Below are 21,479 nucleotides of genomic sequence, written 5' to 3' on the forward strand. Positions count from 1 at the left end.
CACACTACACCCACAACCATTACTACCACACCCACACTACACCCACAACCATTACTACCACACCCACACTACACTCACAACCATTACTGACACACCCACACTACACCCACAACCATTACTGCCACACCCACACTACACCCACAACCATTACTACCACACCCACACTACACCCACAACCATTACTGACACACCCACACTACACCCCAACCATTACTACCACACCCACACTACACCCACAACCATTACTGACACACCCACACTACACCCCAACCATTACTACCACACCCACACTACACCCACAACCATTACTGACACACCCACACTACACCCACAACCATTACTACCACACCCACACTACACCCACAACCATTACTACCACACCCACACTACACCCACAACCATTACTGACACACCCACACTACACCCACAACCATTACTACCACACCCACACTACACCCCAACCATTACTACCACACCCACACTACACCCACAACCATTACTGACACACCCACACTACACCCACAACCATTACTGACACACCCACACTACACCCACAACCATTACTACCACACCCACAACCATTACTGACACACCCACACTACACCCACAACCATTACTACCACACCCACACTACACCCACAACCATTACTACCACACCCACACTACACCCACAACCATTACTACCACACCCACACTACACCCACAACCATTACTGACACACCCACACTACACCCACAACCATTACTGACACACCCACAACAACAACATGCAGCACCTTTTATATAGTCGTATGTACAGTCCCAAAGGCAGACAATAATGGGGCAACTTGTCATGTTCGGGTGAAAGCCTCTTCATCCTCGTAATATTATGCAAATTTATTCATGTTTCCTTTGTTCGTCTGTGTGAAGGAATGGCTCGATGGTGGAGTCACGTGGCTTATCTTGACCAATCGGTGACGAGCAGACAGGAGGCAGGACCGTGTACAAGCTGCCCTGCAACAAATATGGTGCGAGAACTAATTGGAGGGAAGTAGAGGCTCTTCTCTGGGAGTGAGAATTGGGGCTCAAGGCTCGTGCTTGTAGCGTGAGGAGTATGAGGATGGGTGAGCGGCAAGAGTGAGGAGTGCTTACCCATCGCTGATTTCTGGGACGTGTGGTCTAGTTGATGACCCGCTCTCTGGCCTTGTTGTGCTGTTTGCCATATAGTTTAACAACATTGATTTTTAAACTCTTTGTCGAATCCTGCATTACAGTTGTGGATGGAGGTGGTTTCCACAACTTGTTCTTCCAGTGCATTTCAGTTATTGACAACCAGGGTCCTTACCTTGCGGGTTACCTTACTTTGTTTCTGGAGGTCAACGTCCCTTCGGCCCGGTCTCTGACCAGGTCTCCTGGTCGATGGTCAGGTCAGCTAGGTCGTTGGACGCGGCTGCTCGTAGCCTAACGTATGAAGCACAGCCTCATTGATCATATATACTTAGGTGTTTATCAAATTCTCTCTTGAACACTGTGAGGGGTCGGCCAGTTATGCCCCTTACGTGTAGATTAAGCGTGTTGAACAGTCTCGGGCCTCTGATGTTAATAGTTCTCTCTCAGAGTACCTGTTGCACCTCTGCTCTTCAACGGGGGTATTCTGCACATCCTGCCATGCCTTCTGGTCTCATGTGATGTTATTTCTGTGTGCAGGTTTGGGACCAGCCCCTCTACTATTTTCCACGTGTAAATTATTATGTATCTCTTCCGCCTGCGCTCAAGAGATTTAGGCATTTTAGTCGTTCCCAATAGTTTGAATGTTTTACTGAGTGGATTCTAGCACTGCTGTCTGCTGTGGATTCTAGCTGGCACTCTCCAGCTGTCTCCCTGGCACTCTCCCGCTGTTTTTAATGCCTCTCCTCACTGCCGTACCGTAAGTTTCTCAGGGACTCCCCATCTCTAACTTGTATACTTTACTGTCCTTTTTTATGGCGTGGTGATATATTCCTGCTTCCGAGTGTGTCAGTTTGTTGACGCTGTAGTTGTGGCACTGTCTAGCTACCCCCTGACACTTGTTCCTCTATGGCACTGTCTGGGGGGTAGTCTAGGCTGGTCCTCCAGCAGTGACGTCATAACGTTTAGGGGGGGAGAAGGGGGATAAGTATGGGGGGAGAGCGGGGGAGCGGACGCTGTTGTTTGTGTGTCCAACCGTCGCCCTCAGTGGAAAGCTTCACCACCTCGTTACATTTCTTAACTTTGAAGAGGTGCGCAGTGCTTGTGTTTACACTCGACGCGCCTTGCCCTGGTGTCGTGTTTCAGGTGCCTGCGTTGGGGTGCGCGCGCGCACGCCCGTTTTATGACTGCCTTCCTGTTTTGGTTTGTGGAATTTTGTTTTGTAACTCGCAACACAACTCTTGGGAGTTGTGTTGCGTGTGCTCTTGCAGGCCGGCGGCCTCTAGGCTGCCAACTCCCTAGAAAAATGCAACCTGTTTTGCCTAACCTGAATACGTACGAACCCAAGCAACCCACCTAACCAATCAGTGACCGATACATAGCAAACGTCAGGATTACGTTGCTTTAAATTTAAATAACGCGTCGCTATTGTAACGGATTGGTCATTTCTGATTAAAATGAGAATTAAAAGAGAGAAAACGTTCATCGTCTTGGACGCATTCCCGGAACGTTGATGACGCATTGGATAAGGATTCAATTTTTCTTTATTATGCACCCCATGCCTATCCCGTGGGCGGTGGTGGAACGGGTTACAGAGGCACATAATGGGGTCAGGAACTGTACAATGAGAAACCGTTGGGTAGACAGTAGAATGAACATTAATGCCGCTGTGAGTGCACATAATTGAAACGTGGACGAGCCCAACAGGTGGCGTGTATAGGCTCTTGGTTTTTTGGGGGGTGGGGGGGGGGAGGGTTTCTTCCCTACCACAGACGTGGCCACACATAAACAATGCTAACCAGCATATATACATTTTGTTCTATCCTCCATAGACAGAGTTGGAGCTCTCTCCTGTTACACATTGTGCAGGGAGTTGCTGAGCCCTCGACCACAGGTGGTGGTTTAGGGCTCTGTTTATTATTATATCACATTAGATAATTTATGTATTACGTATTATACATGTGTTAATTTTTTGTATAATTTATGTATTAAATCTTGGGTTCAAGTGCAGTATATCATCAGGTGTTGGAGTATTCGTACAGTATTTACAGAGTTCAGCGTAACCACCGGTCCCTTCCCCTGCCTTGTCACCACCAAGGGTCAGAATGCCTTTATTAAGATGTGTACAGAATGCAACAAGGAAGTAGATTCCCAGCAGAGCTTCCAGTGCCAACTATGTTCAGCAGACATACACAGTAAATGTGCCAACATGTCAAATAATGCCAGGGAAAATTGGTCTCAGAGACCACTCGGTGTACTGGTCCTGCAAAAAGGATAATATTACTGTCTTGAAGATGACCGCAATTCTTGATAAAACCCCAGCAGAGCACAGAGAATCACTTCTAACTGCCTGTACGGACATCTCCAATGGTTTCAAACAAATTGTCAAGGACACCCAGGCAGAACCAGAATTGGAGCTGTATAAATGGAGCCACATTTGGTGCACGTAAAGCATCCAGCACTTCCACAAACGTAACTTCATTTTAATTTGCCAACATTCAGGATGTAAAAAGACGCAAATGTAACAATGTGCACTTCATAGATGGCCTCTTACATGAAGCAAATGCAGTGTTTGCAGCCCTAACGGAAACTCACACCAAGGACTACCATGATGGTGAAATATGGATCTCAGAGTACAATCTTTTCAGATGTGACAGGAAACACCGGCTTCAGGGTGGGGTCAGCCTCTACATCAAAGACACATTCATCTGTACTGAGCTGCTAAACACCACAAATGATATGGTGGAAGTGCTGATAGTCAAAATATAGATCTTAAATGTAGTTATTGTCCTTGTATATAAGTCACCGGAGGCAAATCATCGGCAGTTTAAAGACCAACTAATGAAAATAGAACACTGCTTGGAAAACCTCACCAATCCAGCCCCGAACATCATCCTGCTTGGGGACTTCAACCTACGGCACCTGAAATGGAAGCACCTGGCTAATACAGTAATATCAGAAAGAATACCAGGAAGTAGCCTAAATGAACAGGTACATGCAAATGACCTGCTACGGATGCGCGACAGGTTTGCCTTAAACCAGCAAATAGTAGAACCAACTAGGAAGGAGAACACGCTGGACCTCATTTTCACTAATAATGATGAGTTGATCGGGAACATAATGATTACAAATACCTGTTACTCAGATCACAACTTAATTGAAGTGCTGACAAGATTGGGGAATAGACCTTCAAAACCAGTCCCGATTCCCGGTGGAGGAGATTTCAGCAAATTCAACTTCAATAATTAACAGATAAACTGGGAGGAAATAAACCAGGACTTCACAGAAATAAACTGGGAAGAACAGCTAGGAAATAGAAACCTGAACCAATGCCTGGAAAAAATAAGCTCAGTAGCACTAGAAATATGTTCAAACCGCATACCCCTAAGAAAAAAGAGGAAGAGATGCAGATTGGAACGAGGACGTCGTTCCCTCTATAGGCGAAGAAAACGAATCTCAGAACAACTTGAGAGTCGCACCCTATCTCAAGAACGGCGAAGAAGGTTAGGTAGAGAAACAGAAACAATTGAACTCAAGCTACAAGAATCATACAAAACCCAGGAGAGGCAAAGAGAACAAAAGGCCATCAGTGAAATAGAGAGAAATCCGAAATACTTTTTCTCCTATCCAAATCAAGATAAAAATCCACATCTAGTATCGGACCCCTGCGAAAGGGAGATGGAACTTTCACCGATGACAACAAAGTAATGAGCGAGATACTGAAGAATCAGTACGACTCTGTTTTCAGTGAACCACTAAACACACTAAAGATTGATAACCAAAATGAATTTTTCATGGATTTGATAACAATATCAAATCATATCAGACGTCACCCTATCCCCACTGGATGTTGAAGAAGCCATAAACTGTATGCCTATGCACTCTGCACCAGGCCCTGATTCTTGGAACTCCATATTCATCAAGAACTGTAGAAAACCACTATCGCAGGCCCTTCACATTCTTTGGAGACAAAGCCTAGATACTAGCGTTATCCCTGACATACTAAAAACGGCAGAGATAGCACCACTCCATAAAGGAGGAAATAACGCAGAGGCAAAAAATTACAGACCGATAGCACTAATATCGCACATCATAAACAAATTTGAGAGTGCTAAGAAGTAAGATCACAAAATACATGGAATCACAGCATCTCCATAACCCTGGACAACATGGTTTCAGAACAGGGCGCTCTTGCCTGTCACAGTTGCTGGACCACTATGACATGGCATTAGATGCCATGGAAGACAAACAAAACGCTGATATAATTTACACAGATTTCGCAAAAGCCTTCGACAAATGTGACCATGGTGTTATTGCACATAAAATGCTTTCAAAAGGAATTACCGGAAAAATAGGCAGATGGATCTATAATTTCCTAACTAACAGAACCCAATGTGTAATAGTGAATAAAATCAAATCCGGTCCATCAACCGTGAAGAGCTCAGTCCCCCAGGGTACTGTGCTTGCTCCAGTACTTTTTCTCGTCCTCATATCGGACATAGACAAAGACACAATCTATAGTACTGTATCATCCTTTGCAGATGATACTAGAATTTTCATGAGAGTAGACAACATAGAGGACACTGCAAACCTCCAATAAGATGTCAATCAGGTCCATCTATGGGCTACAGAAAATAATATGGTGTTTAACGAAGATAAGTTCCAGCTCATGCGCTATGGAAAAAATGAAAATATAAAAACGGAAACCACGTACAAAACGCAGTCAAATCACAACATAGAACGAAAAGGCAATGTTAAGGATTTGGGTGTACTCATGTCGGAAGACCTTACCTTCTAAGAACACAATAAAGTAGCCGTCACAACTGCAAGAAAAATGACAGGTTGGATAACAAGAACCTTTCACACTAGCGATGCTATATGATAGTACTTTTCAAGACGCTAGTGCTCTCTAGAGTGGAGTACTGCTGCACAATGACAGCCCCTTTCAAAGCTGGAGAAATTGCTGACCTGGAGAGCGTGCAGAGATCCTTTACTGCTAGAATCCACTCGGTAAAACATCTAAACTATTGGGACCGACTAAAGAGCCTAAATCTGTATTCCCTTGAGCGCAGACGGGAGAGATACATAATAATTTACACGTGGAAAATATTAGAGGGGCTGGTCCCAAACCTGCACACAGAAATAACATCATACGAGACCAGGAGGCATGGCAGGATGTGCAGAATACCCCCGTTGAAGAGCAGAGGTGCAACAGGTACTCTGAGAGAGAACTCTACCAACATCAGAGGCCCGAGACTGTTCAACACGCTTCCACTACACATAAGGGGCATAACTGGCCGACCCCTCACAGTGTTCAAGAGAGAACTTGATAAGCACCTCCAAAGGATAATCCTGATCAACCAGGCTGTGATTCATACGTCAGGCTGCGAGCAGCCGCGTCCAACAGCCTGATTGACCAGTCCAGCAACCAGGAGGCCTGGTCGACGACCGGGCCGCGGAGACGTAAAGCCCCGGAAGCACCTCAAGTTAAGGTTGATGGGGTTGTATTCTCTGATGACCCGGAAGGTTGATAGGGGGGGGGGGGGTTGTATGCCCTTTCCTAGCCACCGCAAGTAACAACCTTACCCATCAAGTTATCACCAAACAAGCCGGGGTCCCAGGCCTGACTTGGGCAGGATCTCTCGAAACCAACCACAGGTTAAAAAATGCAGGTAGGATAAGCACTTGGGTCACCCCATTTGTTCCCTTTATATTGATCTCTTCCTGTTAGAGGGGCAGAGGAGCGACTATAAATTTAAAAGATTAGATGATTATTTCGTCACTTTACCAGTAATTAGATCTTAAGTCTTAACTAATGGTCCAATTGAGACCAGTCCTCGGTGTATCGTGTTAAGTTGTCCCGTTTCCCGCGATATTTATCTTGTGTTAGCTTCATGCAAAGTTGCGTGTGTGGTGTTAGGTGGACGGGAATGGTGTAAAGTTGTGTTCGTTGTAGCTGGGGATTTGTTGGCAGACACAGAGAGAGAGAGAGAGAGGGGGGGAGCGAGAGATAGAGCAAGAGAGAGAGAGAGAGAGAGAGAGAGAGAGAGAGAGAGAGAGGGGGAGCGAGAGATAGAGAGAGAGAGAGAGAGAGAGAGAGAGGGAGCGAGAGATAGAGAGAGAGAGAGAGAGAGAGGGGGGGAGCGAGAGAGAGAGAGAGAGAGAGAGTGATAGAGCAAGAAAGAGAGAGGGAGAGAGAGAGAGAGAGAGAGAGCGAGAGAGAGAGAGAGAGAGGGGGAGCGAGAGATAGAGCAAGAGAGAGAGAGAGAGAGAGAGAGAGAGAGAGAGAGAGAGAGAGAGAGAGAGGGCAAGAGAAGAGAGAGCGCACAAGATGACATGGAAGGAGAAGAAGAATAAGAAGTAGTAAGTCCCAGCTTTACACGGTAGCCAAGAGATAAGAATTGATCACCGGGTAATTGTGGTCTAACGTGAAGGCAGCTCCACTCTCCACCTGGACTTGTTCAGTCTGCCTCGCGGTACACACTCAGGCTTCCGCTAAACCAGTTTCCTGCAAATTTTTTGCTCTCCCTCATATGACGAAGCCGTTATGCATTTGGCTTGGCGGCGGTATTGGTACAACTTTCTCACAACCTGTCTGGCTCAGCGGTGTACCAACCCTGGAAACACAAACCGAAATTGTCTCTATTTTCCGCTTGTTACAACTTGAAATAGAGTTGTTACATCTTGGCTTAACGTGTTTATGACGTATTAGAACGTTGTTACAACTTACTAAATTGGTTGTTATAACTGGTTAGGTGGTGTTAAAACTTGCTCGAACGTTGTACCAACGTCGTAGTTTCGGTGTGTGTTTGGTGGGCAACAACCACAGTCACGAGCTGGTAACCAACCCGTTCTCGTTATAGAACGTCGCATTTTGACGTATACGCCACCCAAGGCCAAAAACTGTCGCACTAGAAAATTGTTGCGGCTCGCGAATATTGGCATACTGTCCCGTTTTCTGTTTTGGGTCCTCTGGGAGGTTAGGATAAGGACACTTTATTACGACAATTTCTTGACGTTGGGAGACCTTAGGGAGGCGAGCAGGCTGGGTAAGATGGGTAAATGGAGATGGGACCTCTTAAGACGCCTGTAGTCACAAGGTGAGGCACTTAAGGTCTCGAGGAAGATGTAACCCAAGATAACTGGTCATTTGGTCCTGGAAGCTGCCACCTGGTGAGTCAGGGCGCACTCACCGGCCACCTGGTGAGTCAGGGCGCACTCACCGGCCACCTGGTGAGTCAGGGCGCACTCACCGGCCACCTGGTGAGTCAGGGCGCACTCACCGGCCACCTGGTGAGTCAGGGCGCACTCACCGGCCACCTGGTGAGTCAGGGCGCACTCACCGGCCACCTGGCGAGTCAGGGCGCACTCACCGGTCACCTGGCGAGTCAGGGCGCACTCACCGGTCACCTGGCGAGTCAGGGCGCACTCACCGGTCACCTGGCGAGTCAGGGCGCACTCACCGGCCACCTGGCGAGTCAGGGCGCACTCACCGGCCACCTGGCGAGTCAGGGCGCACTCACCGGCCACCTGGCGAGTCAGGGCGCACTCACCGGCCACCTGGTGAGTCAGGAGTGCACTCACCGGCCATCTGGTGAGTCAGGGCGCACTCACCGGCCACCTGGTGAGTCAGGAGTGCACTCACCGGCCACCTGGTGAGTCAGGGCGCACTCACCGGCCACCTGGTGAGTCAGGGCGCACTCACCGGCCACCTGGTGAGTCAGGGAGCACTCACCGGCCACCTGGTGAGTCAGGGCGCACTCACCGTCCACCTGGTGAGTCAGGGCGCACTCACCGGCCACCTGGTGAGTCAAGGCGCACTCACCGGCCACCTGGTGATTCAGGGCGCACTCACCGGCCACCTGGTGAGTCAGGGAGCACTCACCGGCCACCTGGTGAGTCAGGAGTGCACTCACCGGCCACCTGGTGAGTCAGGGAACACTCACCGGCCACCTGGTGAGTAAGGAGTGCACTCACCGGCCACCTGGTGAGTCAGGAGTGCACTCACCGGCCACCTGGTGAGTCAGGGAGCACTCACCGGCCACCTGGTGAGTCAGGGAGCACTCACCGGCCACCTGGTGAGTCGGGGCGCACTCACCGGCCTCCTGGTGAGTCTGGGCGCACTCACCGGCCACCTGGTGAGTCAGGGCGCACTCACCGGCCACCTGGTGAGTCAGGGCGCACTCACCGGTCACCTGGTGAGTCAGGGAACACTCACCGTCCACCTGGTGAGTCAGGGAACACTCACCGCTCACCTGGTCAGTCAGGGCGCACTCCCCGGCCACCTGGTGAGTCAGGGCGCACTCACCGGTCACCTGGTGAGTCAGGGAACACTCACCGCCCACCTGGTGAGTCAAGGCGCACTCACCGCCCACCTGGTGAGTCAGGGAGCACTCACCGGCCACCTGGTGAGTCAGGGCGCACTCACCGCCCACCTGGTGAGTCAGGGCGCACTCACCGGCCTTTTGGTGAGTCAGGGAGCACTCACCGTCCGCCTGGTGAGTCAGGGCGCACTCACCGGGCACCTGGTGAGTCAGGGCGCACTCACCGGCCTCCTGGTGAGTCAGGGCGCACTCACCGGCCTCCTGGTGAGTCAGGGGGCACTCACCGGCCACCTGGTGAGTCAGGGGGCACTCACCGGCCACCTGGTGAGTCAGGGGGCACTCACCGGCCACCTGGTGAGTCAGGGGGCACTCACCGGGCTCCTGGTGAGTCAGGGGGCACTCGCCGGGCACCTGGTGAGTCAGGGCGCACTCACCGGCCTCCTGGTGAGTCAGGGAGCACTCACCGGCCTCCTGGTGAGTCAGGGCGCACTCACCGGCCTCCTGGTGAGTAAGGAGTGCACTCACCGACCACCTGGTGAGTCAGGAGTGCACTCACCGGCCACCTGGTGAGTCAGGAGTGCACTCACCGGGCACCTGGTGAGTCAGGGGGCACTCGCCGGGCACCTGGTGAGTCAGGGCGCACTCACCGGCTTCTTGGTGAGTCAGGGAGCACTCACCGGCCTCCTGGTGAGTCAGGGCGCACTCACCGGCCTCCTGGTGAGTCAGGGCGCACTCACCGGCCTCCTGGTGAGTCAGGGCGCACTCACCGGCCTCCTGGTGAGTCAGGGCGCACTCACCGGCCTCCTGGTGAGTCAGGGCGCACTCACCGGCCTCCTGGTGAGTCAGGGCGCACTCACCGGCCACCTGGTGAGTCAGGGCGCACTCACCGGCCTCCTGGTGAGTCAGGGCGCACTCACCGGCCTCCTGGTGAGTCAGGGCGCACTCGCCGGCCTCCTGGTGAGTCAGGGCGCACTCGCCGGCCTCCTGGTGAGTCAGGGCGCACTCGCCGGGCACCTGGTGAGTCAGGGGGCACTCGCCGGGCACCTGGTGAGTCAGGGCGCACTCACCGGCCTCTTGGTGAGTCAGGGCGCACTCACCGGCCTCTTGGTGAGTCAGGGCGCACTCACCGGCCACCTGATGTCATTTCAGACACATTTTCGTTCCCAGGTTTTGGGAAAGCTTATTTCGTGCTCTCTCTCTCATTTAAGAGATTATCCTTGTCATTCACTGTGTATTTTGTATATAGTAATCATGGCCTCTCGCTCCCTTCTCTTCTTTGGGATTGAGAGAATGAGTTCCCTTAATTTGTTGGCATAACTTTTTGTCTCCTTAATTCATGCACGCCCTGCAAGCCTCACAAGGTGAGGGTTCAATGCCGGTGCCGCCTACTCCAGTATTGTCTCCCATGGTATGTATACTTCGTCTTAACATTACTAGGAAGGCCAGTGGTTCCAGAACCTGGTCAGGGAGTCCCACGTGTTACAACCTTCCAGCTCTACCTTGTGTAGGTTTCGGGGATCAACGACACCACGGCCCGGTTTCCGACCAGGCCTCCTGGTTGGACATCTGGTATGTATCACAGACTGGTTGATCAGGTGTCTTTTGGAGGTGTTTGTCAAGTTCTCTCTTGAACACTGTGAGGGGTCGGCCAGTTATGCCCCTTATGTGTAGTGGAAGCGTGTTGAACAGTCTCGGGCCTCTGATGTTGATAGTTCTCTCTCAGAGTACCTGTTGCACCTCTGCTTTTCAACGGGGGTATTCTGCACATCCTGCCATGCCTTCTGGTCTCATGTGGTGTTATTTCTGTGTGCAGGTTTGGGACCAGCCCCTCTACTATTGTCCACGTGTAAATTATTATGTATCTCTCCCGCCTGCGCTCAAGAGAATACAGATTTAGAACTTTTAATCGGTCTCAATCATTAAGATGACTTATAGAGTGGATTCTAGCGGTAAAGGATCTTTTCACATTTCTAGGTCAGCAATTTCTCTGGCTTCACTCCACCTGTATATATATATTTTCTTAAATATAGTTCTCTCCCTCTGTATACCCTATCAGGGGAAAGCACCAAGTCATAGTCGTAATGGCATGGTGCTGATATTCCAAGTGAATGGATAAGGATTTGGGATGGGACGGGGGGAAAGGAATAGTGTCTAACCACTAGCACATTTCATATCAAGTTCGGGGATTGAACGCCGACCTGCATGACGCTCTACCGTCGCTCTACCGTCCAGTCCAAGTGGACCCAGCCGACTTAGAGGATACACAAGTAAACGACCTCTTTCCTGTTAGCAGGCTTAGTGTGACCTTACCACAGCTCGTGGTAAACCTTAACCTGCTAATTTGCTCCTGGGACCTGACCCGACAATCAACGAACAATCATACCCCCCCCCCTATTACAGTTGGGTGAACAGGGGCTAGCAGTTAAGGATAGGCGCCCAGTCAATCTTCTCTGGCTAGGGTTCCAACCCAGAGGAAATCCGTATCTTGGCAACGGTAGCCCTCCGTTATCCGTCCAGGAGGCGGGCGGGGCCAGCAGCGCCGGTGGTGAAGTATTGAATACCATAAGAATCCAGATATATCGACTCGATATTTATTAACGCTGTGTATCGGTGGTTGTGTAAGTTGCTGAGGTGTGTTGCTTCTGTATATCAGTAGTAATGTTATGTTATGGCAGTATACCAGTCCCCCCTAAAATTTACAATGTCCCCACAGCTAAGGTGGTAGAGTATGTGAGCGTCTTAAGTATATTGTTTCAATACACTTCGTGTCATCGCTTCCGGATTAGTTTATTTATTTTGTAGCTCATACTCATTTTGTGAGTGGTAGTGGACCCCATACCCATTTTGTGAGTGGTAGTGGACCCCATACCCATCCTGTGAGTGGTAGTGGACCCCATACCCATCCTGTGAGTGGTTGTGGACCTCATACCCATCCTGTGAGTGGCAGTGGACCTCATACCCATCCTGTGAGTGGCAGTGGACCTCATACCCATCCTGTGAGTGGTAGTGGATCCCATACCCATCCTGTGAGTGGCAGTGGACCTCATACCCATCCTGTGAGTGGCAGTGGACCTCATACCCATCCTGTGAGTGGCAGTGGACCTCATACCCATCCTGTGAGTGGCAGTGGACCTCATACCCATCCTGTGAGTGGTAGTGGACCCCATACCCATCCTAAAATAATATCGAAATTGCTGGCAAATAGACTTAGGATTGCAATGGATAAAACTATATCAAAGGAACAGTTCTGTGGTGTGCCTGGAAGATCTATAATCAATTGTAATAATGTAATTAGGGATGTTGTGTATAATGTGTCTGAGAATAATGTTCCTTCCTCCATGATAAACCTCGGCTGGTCGAAAGCCTTTGACCGTGTTGATGTTCAGTTTGTATTAGAAATATTGGATAGGGTAGGAGTGGCACAAGAATTTATTGATTAGATCCATATGCTTTATATATGCTTTATATACAGTGTCGGAGCAGCGTCTGTATCATAAGAACATAAGAACACAGGTAACTGCAGAAGGCCTATTGGCCCATACCAGGCAGCTCCTCTCTATAACCACCCAATCCCACTCATATTCTTGTCCAACCCGCGCTAGAAACAAGAAGACTCACCATCACTTCAAGTTGACCCAAATAGGGCCCCGAAATGGTCAAAGGACCGGCAGATGCAGTTCAATGCTGACAAATGCAAAATTCTGAGGCCAGGCAATGATGATAGAGCCACAGGACACGAGCCAGACGGTTATCTTGAGGTTATCTTGAGATGATTTCGGGGCTTTTAGTGTCCCTGCGGCCCGGTCCTCGACCAGGCCTCCACCCCCAGGAAGCAGCCCGTGACAGCTGACTAACTCCCAGGTACCTATTTACTGCTAGGTAACAGGGGCATTCAGGGTGAAAGAAACTTTGCCCATTTGTTTCTGCCTCGTGCGGGAATCGAACCCGCGCCACAGAATTACGAGTCCTGCGCGCTATCCACCAGGCTACGAGGCCCCCTGACTACGGTGCCGAGACTATCAATGTATCAATGGAGTCTTAAGTAAACCTTTTTCACTTGAACGATCTGTACGTCAGGGATGTCCCCTTTCAATGCTGTTGTATGTTAAATTTCAAGAGCCACTGTACTTGGAAATAAAAATCAATGACTTTATTGCTCCACCTCGTCTTCCTAATGCTATGACACTTCCTGTTGTTGGTTATGCAGACGATACAACTATTTTTGTGTCAACAGAAGACTCGGTGGTGAATGTTGAGGATGAGTTAGACAACTTTGAGAGAGCAACAGGTGCTGTTATTAACAAGAACACAACGTGTATGATGGGGGCTTGGCTGTTGGTGTAATAAAGTTACCTGGACAGGTTCATGGTTCAAGGTAGTTAAATCTATTGAAGCTCTTGGGATTTGATGGTATAAAACATATGCAACAACATTGGTTACGAATTGGCAAGTACTATGTGGAAATATAATAGTTGCGACGAATATGTTGTTAAATAGAATATTAACCCTGTTTCAGAAGGCTGTAATAATCAATTGCAAAATTTTGTCTAAAGTGTGGTATTTGTCTCACAGCTTTCCAGATGGGAGGAAAGGGAGCCGGTCGGCCGAGCGGACAGCACACTGGACTTGTGATCCTGTGGTCCCGGGTTCGATCCCGGGCGCCGGCGAGAAACAATGGGCAGAGTTTCTTTCACCCTATGCCCCTCTTACCTAGCAGTAAAATAGGTACCTGGGTGTTAGTCAGCTGTCACGGGCTGCTTCCTGGGGGTGGAGGCCTGGTCGAGGACCGGGCCGCGGGGACACTAAAGCCCCGAAATCATCTCAAGATAACCTCAAGATGACAAGAAAAGTGCTATGGAGATTGACAAAACTATTTTTAGATATGTATGGTATGGTAAATACCAACCAATTAAACGGACTACTCTATGTAAGGGTAAGAAAAACGCTGGAATAGGAATACTGAATGTGTACCGGGAGCCGGTCGGCCGAGCGGACAGCACGTAGGACTTGCGATCCTGTGGTCCTGGGTTCGATCCCAGGCGCCGGCGAGAAACATTGGGCAGAGTTTCTTTCACCCTATGCCCCTGTTACCTAGCAGTAAAATAGGTACCTGGGTGTTAGTCAGCTGTCACGGGCTGCTTCCTAGGGGTGGAGGCCTGGTCGAGGACCGGGCCGCGGAGACACTAAAAAGCCCCGAAATCATCTCAAGATAACCTCAAGATAACCTAACCATAAGTCATTGGCTATATTATGTGTTACCTTTAGACAGGAGATAATGCAGAGGAATAGTGTAAATGCGCTAGGACATTACTTTTGTAAATTACGTGTTAGCTACTTGATACTTGGTCAGTATACAGAGTATACTGACCAGTATACAGAGTATACTGACATGGCTTTATTTCACCTCACTTTTATTCATGTGCAATTGATGTTCTCAGGCGGATTTGTAATATTGAAGTTTTTTTTTTTAATGATGAACAGTAAACAAGTGTATGATGTTCTACTCCCAAATATAGTTCCTAGAGTTGAGGAGGTATATCCACTCTTTAGCTGGCAAATAATATGGGCATATGATATGAACCTTCATGTTAAATTTATTTACCCCAAAACAACGTGAGCTATTATATCGCTATATTCATGATACCATCCCTACTAATGATAGGTTGTTGATGTTGGGCATTAAGGACAACAATAGGTACGGGATACATAAACAAGATAAAGTATCTAAATTATTGGGATGGTCTCAAAGCTCTCCGAATGTACTCGCTAGAAAGACGACAGGATAGATATTAAATAATATACACGTGGAAAATACTGGAGGGTCAGTATTTCTGCACAGTAAAATAACAACGTACTGGAGTGAACGATATGGAAGAAAATGCAGAATAGAACCAGTGAAGAGCAGAGGTGCCATAGGCACAATCAGAGAACACTGGATCAGAGGTCCACGGTTGTTCAACACCCTCCTAGCGAGCATAAGAAATATTGCCTGAACAACCGTGGACATCTTCAAGAGGAAACTTGATAGTTTCCTTCAAGGAGTGCCGGACCAATCGGGCAGCGGTGGGTATGTGGGCCTGCGGGCCGCTGCAAGCAACAGCCTAGTGGATCAAACTCTCACAAGTGGGGAGTAGAACTTCTAGAACCCCATCAACCAGGTGTGACCAATGTACTGAAATTGAGAATAATATGCATATATTTTATTTTTGTAAGCAGAAAGTTGTTCTTGTAAACTGGATTAGTGACACTCTTAAAGCTTTATGTGGACCAAGTATTAGAGTGGAGTTAATGAGGTTTTTAATGTTTCATATTGACAAAATGCAAGAAAATTAAGAATATAATAATTATGCTACTTTCTGATTACATTTTTTGTGTGTGGATAGGCAGGCAGGAGGGTTACTGTGTGTGGATAGGCAGGCAGGAGGGTTACTGTGTGTGGATAGGTAGGCAGGAGGGTTACTGTGTGTGGATAGGTAGGCAGGAGGGTTACTGTGTGTGGATAGGCGGGCAGGAGGGTTACTGTGTGTGGATAGGCAGGCAGGAGGGTTACTGTGTGTGGATAGGCAGGCAGGAGGGTTACTGTGTGTGGATAGGCAGGCAGGAGGGTTACTGTGTGTGTGGATAGGCAGGCAGGAGGGTTACTGTGTGTGGATAGGCAGGCAGGAGGGTTACTGTGTGTGGATAGGCGGGCAGGAGGGTTACTGTGTGTGGATAGGCGGGCAGGAGGGTTACTGTGTGTGGATAGGCAGGCAGGAAGGTTACTGTGTGTGGATAGGCAGGCAGGAGGGTTACTGTGTGTGGATAGGCAGGCAGGAAGGTTACTGTGTGTGGATAGGTAGGCAGGAGGGTTACTGTGTGTGGATAGGCGGGCAGGAGGGTTACTGTGTGTGGATAGGCAGGCAGGAGGGTTACTGTGTGTGGATAGGCAGGCAGGAGGGTTACTGTGTGTGGATAGGCAGGCAGGAGGGTTACTGTGTGTGGATAGGCAGGCAGGAGGGTTACTGTGTGTGTGGATAGGCAGGCAGGAGGGTTACTGTGTGTGGATAGGCAGGCAGGAGGGTTACTGTGTGTGGATAGGCAGGCAGGAGGGTTACTGTATGTGGATAGACAAGCAGGGGGGTTACTGTGTGTGGATAGGCAGGCAGGAGGGTTACTGTGTGTGGATAGGCAGGCAGGAGGGTTACTGTGTGTGTGGATAGGCAGGCAGGAGAGTTACTGTGTGTGTGGATAGGCAGGCAGGAGAGTTACTGTGTGTGGATAGACAAGCAGGAGGGTTACTGTGTGTGTGGATAGGCAGGCAGGAGGGTTACTGTGTGTGGATAGGCAGGCAGGAGGGTTACTGTGTGTGTGGATAGGCAGGCAGGAGGGTTACTGTGTGTGGATAGGCAGGCAGGAGGGTTACTGTGTGTGGATAGGCAGGCAGGAGGGTTACTGTGTGTGGATAGACAAGCAGGAGGGTTACTGTGTGTGGATAGGCAGGCAGGAGGGTTACTGTGTGTGTGGATAGGCAGGCAGGAGGGTTACTGTGTGTGTGGATAGGCAGGCAGGAGGGTTACTGTGTGTGTGGATAGGCAGGCAGGAGGGTTACTGTGTGTGTGGATAGGCAGGCAGGAGGGTTACTGTGTGTGTGGATAGGCAGGCAGGAGGGTTACTGTGTGTGTGGATAGGCAGGCAGGAGGGTTACTGTGTGTGTGGATAGGCGGGCAGGAGGGTTACTGTGTGTGTGGATAGGCAGGCAGGAGGGTTACTGTGTGTGTGGATAGGCAGGCAGGAGGGTTACTCAGTAGACAAAATACTGCAGTTCTTGCGAGGCAGGATCAGGTATAACATTTGGGGGTTTACGGCTCATGCTCGGTGATAATATGGAACATTTGTTTACTGAGAATTATACTACTGTATATGTAATGTAGTATTGCCTTGTAAAATTTATGTATATATGATTATGATGTATTTTCTTAAATAAAGATAAAAAAAAAAGTTTAACTTAATGGGTTCTAAAAATGAAACGCAATAATCCATAGGCTAAGCAATTGACATTTGTGGTGTACATGTCACAGTTTGTATTACTTAGTTGTTACAAGGGTTGTGATGTAATTCCAGTAGCTACCATTGTGGTGCACGATCATAAGATAAGTGCACCTGCTTTAAGTGGACATTGCAAGCTTGCAAGGTGGTCACTATCAACAGGGCAATGTGTCATGTGGGAACCGACCTGTGAGATTTATATTTATTTAATTTATATGAATATATATATATAATTTATATTTACGTTAATTTATATATTTCGATAGCAATTTGTATGATGTTTAGCGGACTGTATTTCTGCAATTATTCTCACAAATCGATCCTTACACATTAGGGGGGGGGGTTTATATTAAATTTATATATATGCAGCCAATCAAACTACAGTATTAAACTACATATATTTGTATATAAATTGAGAAGGTGCCTTATCTTATTGTATGGTAGGCTTAGTCCACCAGGTATAACTAGGATGTAGACACCAAATTATCCTCGTGAGAGGCGAGCTTCCATCACCCAGTAACTGATGTACCAAGATTAATTCTTGCTTCCTCTTCTTCTTCCTGTCAAAGGGCACTAGCTGTAAAGCCGCAATCCTAATATATGACAGCTATATCAGAGAAAACATTTATATATTATTAGATAAGGACCAAGGCTTAATTACCTGTATTTAGAGGCTCTTTCTCATGCTAACCGGATCGCCCTATATCTACCTAACATTAACTGGCCAGAAATGATTAGATAAATGGGTTTCGGTAAGACAATTCCCTTGTTTATGTTGATGATGGTAGAACACTAATTTGATCTCCATAACACTTCGCCCAAGAGAATTATAGGAGCTGAATTTGCTCCCCAGCGCCTCTGGTCTTAACAATAATGGTTGACCTCACCACTGACGCTCCTGGCTCACTTTGTCCAGATGTCAGTAAGTGATAGAAGGGTCACATTTACTCTATTTTGATACTGATAATTAAATTAATTCAAATGAGATGTTTTATGATATTATAAGTTCGAAGACTAATGCATTTAAGAATAGCAGAAACAGAAAAGCTGGTGAATTTATAGTAATATGTGGCAATGATATCCCGTTTTCTATTGACGGAAAATTGCACTACAAGCTACATTTTCTATGGGTTAACTTGCGTATACAACGGCAGCAGCAATATTATCTGCCTATTGTATAAAATATTAGAAAATGGTGTCGGGTTTTCCGACATGTCATCCGGGATAAAATACTTGGGACATTTATGTTGCATTAGTGATTGATGTGTGTCTCTACTCCTGTAATTTGTCACCTTTACTTACATATTGACGTAAGGTATGTGAACGATGACCAAACCACACACCACAAGATGAAAAACGACGACGTTTCGGCCCGTCCTGGACCAGACGACGATGTTTCGGCCCGTCCTGGACCAGACGACGATGTTTCGGCCCGTCTTGGACCAGACGACGACGTTTCGGCCCGTCCTGGACCAAACAACGACGTTTCGGCCAGTCCTGGACCAAACAACGACGTTTCGGCCCGTCTTGGACCAAACGACGATGTTTCGGCCCGTCTTGGACCAGACGACGACGTTTCGGCCCGTCCTGGACCAAACGACGATGTTTCGGCCCGTCCTGGACCAAACGACGATGTTTCGGCCCGTCCTGGACCAGATGGCGACGTTTCTCCATGTGTGTGAACGTTTGGTCCAGGACGGGCCGAAACGTCGTCGTCTGGTCCAGGACGGGCCGAAACGTCGTCGTCTGGTCCATCTTGTGGTGTGTGGTTTGGTCATATCATCTTCAACTCCGTTACTGTGACGCGTAAAGTCTGCACCAGGTATGCGAATAGTTCTGCTGACAAGAGTTTACATTTGATGAGCTGTACGTCAGCAGAATCCCAGACGCACGGGGCCGAGCAGCAACGTCTAGCAGGCAACGTCAAGCAGCGACGTCTAGCAGACAACGTCAAGCAGTGACGTCTAGCAGGCAACGTCAAGCAGTGACGTCTAGCAGACGTCTTGATCTTGCCTTAAGATCCTTATATGTGTGTGTGACTCTTCCTGTGTAACAGTTTGATAGATGGAATAAATAGTGTAGATCTCTCTGTTCGCCGTATTTTTACAAAATGTATTCCGGTGCCGGCTGTATTTCGACCTTTCTGAGTATATTAATGGCTTTCTACAAGTACTGTAATGTTATTATACGCTGTAGTCTCTCAGTACATGTGGTGTATTTAATTAATAAAATTAAGAGCTTGGAACATTTAATTAAGAAAATATTAAGGCTATGGAATGGGATCAAACCCCCACACCTGGACCCCCACACCTGGACCCCCACACCTGGACCCCACACACCTGGACCCCACGCTTGGACCCCCTCGCTTGGCTCCCCTCTCTTGGTCCCTCACACCTGGACCCCGACACCTGGACCCCCTCTCTTGGACCCTCACACCTGGACCCCCACACCTGGACCCTCACACCTGGACCCCCACACCTGGACCCCCACACCTGGACCCCCACACCTGGACCCCCACACCTGGACCCCCACACCTGGACCCCACACCTGGACCCCCACACCTGGACCCCCACACCTGGACCCCCACACCTGGACCCCAACACCTGGACCCCCACACCTGGACCCCTACACCTGGACCCCCACACCTGGACCCCTACACCTGGACCCCCACACCTGAACCCCACACCTGGACCCCCACACCTGGACCCCAACACCTGGACCCCCACACCTGGACCCCTACACCTGGACCCCCACACCTGGACCCCCACACCTGGACCCCCACACCTGGACCCCTCGCGGGAGCGCAGTCACCACCCCACAAGGATGCGGGCTTGATCTCAGAGTGTGTGTGGGGCCTCGCAGTTTTATCATGGATTCATCACATTGTTGTGATATCACGATGTGTACCACGGTGTGTATCACGGTGTGTACCATGGTGTGTACCATGGTGTGTACCACGGTGTGTACCACGGTGTGTACCACGGTGTGTATCACGGTGTGTACCATGGTGTGTACCATGGTGTGTACCACGGTGTGTACCTGGCCAGCCAGGTACGTGTTCCTGGCCTGGCCTCCCAACACGTGCTGGCCAGCGACATACCCGCCCGCCGGGAGGTAAACAGAGCAGCAGTATATCAGAGCCTGGCTCCATTTACAAGAGTCTAATCACTTGCGTAAGGTATAATGTATATATTACCTAGCATGCCACGCTTGTTTGCAAGTGTCGCGGTCTAATTACAGGTGAAGTCGTTTAGATAAATGCCATGTGTCGTGTTCGGTGTGAGTTAAGAGTATTTGGGATCACTCGATGCGGATAAAGCCTCTTACTTCATGGCAATAATGACGGCGTTGACAATTTTCAATTAATTTATCCAAATTGCGTTCGTCAGTTGCTCATTTTTGGCGTGCACAGACGCTCAAGAGTCGCAGGGCATTTTTTTTGTTGTTGTTTGGTCGGTGGTACTTTTGACAATCATATATCAATTATAGTTGATTACCTGTGATTACGGCTGTCAATTACACTGCTAACCACTGGCCTTTCCCCGGCAGGTATGTGAGGTGGCGTGCCGCTCTCCACGCCAGGCAAGGATGGCTTTCTGGGTGAGTACCGTGTTGGGTTGTGGAGGTGTTGTGGTTGCTGGGGGTTGTGGGGGGGCCGTGAGGGTGTTGGGAGTTGTTGCTGGGGGGGGGCCTGAGAGGGTGAGGGGGGGGGGGGTGTTGTTTGTGGGGGGTTGCTGTGGGTGTGTGTGTGGGGGGGGGGGGGTGTCTGTGAGAGCGGTGGTTGTGGTTGCCGGAGTGTTAATGCTTGTCATGTTTGCTGAAGTGGTAATGTTTGTAGTTGATTCAACTTCATACTTGTCAGAACTTCAAATAGGTTGTGATCTGAGTAACAGGTGTTTGTAATCATTATGTTGTTGATCAATTCATCATTATTGGTGACATAATGAAACATTATTATTTATCGACATCAACACAAATACTTTTT

The 21,479-nt window shown here is 48.9% G+C and overlaps 1 protein-coding gene across 1 annotated transcript in view; it reads left to right on the forward strand.

Moving 5' to 3' along the window:
* The first annotated feature begins 3,364 nt into the window (after positions 1–3,364).
* The window catches only part of LOC123756016 (fap1 adhesin-like), a 99,197-nt gene continuing 81,082 nt past the window's right edge, over positions 3,365–21,479 (forward strand). The window contains exon 1 of the mRNA XM_069339976.1: positions 3,365–3,564. Within this exon, the coding sequence (XP_069196077.1) occupies positions 3,365–3,564 (200 nt within the window). The remainder of the gene's footprint in view (positions 3,565–21,479) is intronic.

Source organism: Procambarus clarkii, chromosome 43 (genome assembly GCF_040958095.1).
Source record: "Procambarus clarkii isolate CNS0578487 chromosome 43, FALCON_Pclarkii_2.0, whole genome shotgun sequence".
Classification (NCBI taxonomy): Eukaryota; Metazoa; Arthropoda; class Malacostraca; order Decapoda; family Cambaridae; genus Procambarus; species Procambarus clarkii.